General features: G+C 59.9%; 2 protein-coding genes and 1 long non-coding RNA gene across 3 annotated transcripts in view; 2 read left to right on the forward strand and 1 right to left on the reverse strand.

Annotated features, from left to right (window-relative positions):
• Nucleotides 1–3,857, forward strand: part of LOC110265064 — an 82,062-nt gene that overhangs the window by 58,784 nt on the left and 19,421 nt on the right. The window contains exons 4-5 of the mRNA XM_021107817.1: nucleotides 372–428; nucleotides 1,332–1,604. Of these exons, the coding sequence (XP_020963476.1) occupies nucleotides 372–428; nucleotides 1,332–1,604 (330 nt within the window). The remainder of the gene's footprint in view (nucleotides 1–371; nucleotides 429–1,331; nucleotides 1,605–3,857) is intronic.
• On the reverse strand, nucleotides 3,081–3,516 carry LOC110264208. Its single transcript, XR_002349939.1, has 2 exons — nucleotides 3,415–3,516; nucleotides 3,081–3,180 (listed from the first exon to the last, which is right to left on the reverse strand). It is a non-coding gene; the product is annotated as an uncharacterized LOC110264208 (long non-coding RNA).
• Nucleotides 3,442–3,857, forward strand: part of LOC110264203 — a 7,965-nt gene continuing 7,549 nt past the window's right edge. The window contains exon 1 of the mRNA XM_021105869.1: nucleotides 3,442–3,846. Coding sequence (XP_020961528.1) covers nucleotides 3,446–3,846 — 401 coding nt within the window. The 5' untranslated portion in view covers nucleotides 3,442–3,445. The remainder of the gene's footprint in view (nucleotides 3,847–3,857) is intronic.

A 3,857-nucleotide genomic window follows, 5' to 3' on the forward strand; every position in this document is an offset into this window, starting at 1 on the left:
GCCACAGCGATTGCAACGGAGGACCCAAACTTCCACATATCACCGTTGGCTCGTGAGTTTTGCCTGAAGTTTTGTCGGGGCTTTAAGAATACTTTTTAAAGGATGCACGAAAAAATCCCGGTCAAAAACAACCTTTCCTCTTTAGGGCGAGCCGCCCCCCCGGCCCCCGGGGGAAGAATGGGCCGTAGAACGCAAACGGATCCCCGAGCGGCAAAGCCGACCTAAACCGGCTTGACATCTGTAACGGCTCGGCAGCCTATTATACGGAGGCGTCTCCAGTTGCTCAGACTCGACCTGGCCGAAGGATTGCTGGGCGCAATGCCAGCACTACGCGCGATGATTGGTCCTCCCCTAGGCAGCAAGACCCGGCACGCGTTGCAACGGATGCCGAACGCGTTGCAACGTTGGCTGGTGACGTTGCAACGGAGGCAGGGCGCGTTGCAACGGATGCTGGTGACGTTGCAACGGANAAAACGACCTTTCCTCTTTAGGGCGAGCCGCCCCCCCGGCCCCCGGGGGAAGAATGGGCCGTAGAACGCAAACGGATCCCCGAATGGCAAAGCCGACCTCAACCGGCTTGACTTCTGTAACGGCTCGGCAGCCTATTATACGGAGGCGTCTCCAGTTGCTCAGACTCGACCTGGCCGACCTGGCCTCGACCTGGCCGAAGGATTGCTGGGCGCAATGCCAGCACTACGCGCGATGATTGGTCCTCCCCTAGGCAGCAAGACCCGGCACGCGGTCAACCGGGGAAGGACGTTGCCCGAGGGAGAGCTGGCACCCAGCAAGGTCGGGCCACCCCAAGGCCCGGAACGTGGTCCCCGCAGAAAGACGCGCCCGGGAAAGGGTGAGCAGGCACCCTGCGAGGACGGAAACAAGCCACTGCTGTCTCGCTCCCATGGGTACCAGTACACGCGTACCCCATCACGGTGACCAGGCATAGTGACTGGTCAGTTGCAGGGGACGGACCCGACGCTGTGCGCGTTGCAACGGATGCTGGTGACATTGCAACGTTGGCTGGGGGCGTTGCAACGGATGCTGGGGATGTTGCAACGGAGGCAGGGCGCGTCGCAACGTTGGCTGGGGGCGTTGCAACGTTGGCTGGGGGCGTTGCAACGGAGGCAGGGTGCGTTGCAACGTTGGCCGGTGACGTTGCAACGGAGGCAGGTCGCTTTGCAACGGATGCTGGGATCGTTGCAATGGAAGCTGGGGGCATTGCAACGTTGGCTGGGGGCGTTGCAATGGATGCTGAGCGCGTTGCAACGTTGGCTGGTGACGTTGCAACGGAGGCAGGGCGTGTTGCAACGGATGCTGGTGACGTTGCAACGGAGGCAGGGCGCGTTGCAACGTTGGCTGGGGGCGTTGCAACGGAGGCAGGTCGCGTTGCCACGGTTGCTGGTGACGTTGCAACGGAGGCAGGGCACGTTGCAACGTTGGCTGGTGACGTTGCAACGGAGGCAGGGCGCGTTGCAACGGATGCTGGTGACGTTGCAACGGAGGCAGGGCGCGTTGCAACGGTGGCTGGGGGCGGTGCAACGGATGCAGGTCGCGTTGCCACGGTTGCTGGTGACGTTGCAACGGAGGCAGGGCGCGTTGCAACGTTGGCTGGGGGCGTTGCAACGGAGGCAGGGAATCCAGGTCAAAAATCGCAGGTTTGGTCCGTTTTTCATTTTTTTTGAATTTCTGGCATTCCGGGCGGTAAAAAAATCGGCAAAAAAAATCGGCACGGTGTAAATTCACAAAATTTGGGGGATGGAAAGATCTTATTTTTCTAGAGGTTGTTGCAAAAAACGGCGTCAAAAGTCGACCTCTAGAGCACTTTCCTTGAGTATGTCTCCTCACGGAAAAGGACGTCTACCCGTGGCACTTTGGTAATGGCTCGGCAGCCTATTATAGGGGGGAGGGGTGTCATGCTGCTGAAACTCGAGTTGCCCAAAGGCTTGCTGGGCGCAATGCCAGCAAGATGCACGTTGCCTTGCCATCCCCTAGGCACACTTGCAAGCACGTTGTGGTTGTGGTGTGCCGCCGGGCTCCCCCGCCCCCCACGGAGGCACCCGCCGTTGCAACGATGGCTCGGAGCGTTGCAACGGAGGAGCCAAATTTTCATATCTCAGAATTGGCTCGTGCATTTTTCGTGAAATTTTGAGGGAACCTCGGTAATATTATGTGAAGGCTGCACAAAAAAATCCAGGTCAAAAATCGCAGGTTTGCTCCGTTTTTCATTTTTTTTGAATTTCCGGCATTCCGGGCGGTAAAAAAATCGTCAAACAAAATCCACACGGTGTAAATTCACCAAATTTGGAGGATGGAAAGATCTTATTTTTCTAGAGGTTGTTGCAAAAAACGGCGTCAAAATTCGACCTCTAGAGCACTTTCCTTGAGTATGTCTCCTCACGGAAAAGGATGTCTACCCGTGGCACTTTGGTAATGGCTCGGCAGCCTATTATAGGGGGGGGGGGGGTCGTGCTGCTGAAACTCGAGTTTCCCAAAGGCTTGCTGGGCGCAATGCCAGCAAGATGCACGTTGCCTTGCCATCCCCTAGGCACACTAGCAAGCACATTGTGGTTGTGGTGTGCCGCCGGGGTCCCCCGCCCCGGGTCCAAGGTCGAGCATGGGCGTCTGGCTGCTGCAAACCCCGATCACCGAAGGACCAACAAGAAGGGAAACACGTCCATGCACGGCCCACCTAGGCACCACCTAGGGAGCATGGCGTGGTTGAGTTGTGCCTTGGGCACACGCTCGGGGGCAACACCTTGTGCTCGGCCCAGGACTAGGGGGATCATCCCAAGTCCGAGCACGACGTGGGAACGGCGGGCGGCCTGTGCGCCCCCGCGAGGGGCAACGCGGCTTGCGCAGCCCGACGCTTGGCCAGGCCTAGTGTGGCGCACGACGCGGATGATGGATATGCGTGCCGCAGCGGGTGTCGTGGGCAGGGGGCAACGCGACGTGCTCGTCCCAGCACTTTGAGGGGGCACGTTGCGGAAGACGGTTACCTGTTCGTGTCCACTCCCGAGGGGCAACGTGTCGTGCTCGCCCTACGTCTAGGGTCGACGTACGACGGTGCCCGATGCGGTGTGGGTTGGGCGTGTTGCTTAAGACGGTGCGGTTGTTCGGCTATCGCCCGAAGCACCTCACGCATCTGGCTGTCCCTTGAATGTTCTTCGTCGCTTCCCCCGAACCCTGCCCAGCGGCGCTGACTCGGCTACCTCGTGCGCTTCCGCTTGCCTGTACGCGCCTAGGCGTGCGGGGCGCGGTTCGTCCGGTTGTGCTGTGTTTGCGGACCGTGGTGGCGGATGAGTGGTGTGTGGGTTGTTCGTGTGGCTTTATCTAGACGGTGCAGCTGTTCGGTTATCGTCTGAAGCACCTTACGCTTCGGGCTGTCCCTCGAGTCTCTTTTGTCCCTTCCCTTGAAACCTGCCCGGCGGCGTTGGCTCGGCCCTCCCGTATGCTTCCGCTTGCCTGCACGCGTCTTGGCGTGCGGGGCGCGGTTCGTCTGGGAGTGATGGGTTTGCGGACCGTGTTGGCGGATGAGTGGTGTTTGGGTCTTGAGTGCTGTCTGGCTCCTTGCCTCGCGCAACGAACGGGCGCACCGGATCCTCTCCATGTGTGGGCTCGAGCTACCGTGCTTGTTCCACTGTTGTGCGGCTCCTGTGTTTCCTACCCCGTGGTGCGGTATCCCTGCCTTGCCCCAACCTTTCCTCTCCGGAGTCCCCTAGTGGGATTGCCGGGGGAGTTCCAAGACACGCCCGTGGTCCTACCCGTCTCGGCGCTCTGCACGGCAACGGTGGCCTGCGTGCGCGTTCTGTTCTCGCTGGTGCGGTGCACGCGGTTGGGATGGGGTCTTAGATCCCCGTCTG

Source organism: Arachis ipaensis, chromosome B07 (assembly GCF_000816755.2).
Source record: "Arachis ipaensis cultivar K30076 chromosome B07, Araip1.1, whole genome shotgun sequence".
NCBI lineage: Eukaryota > Viridiplantae > Streptophyta > Magnoliopsida > Fabales > Fabaceae > Arachis > Arachis ipaensis.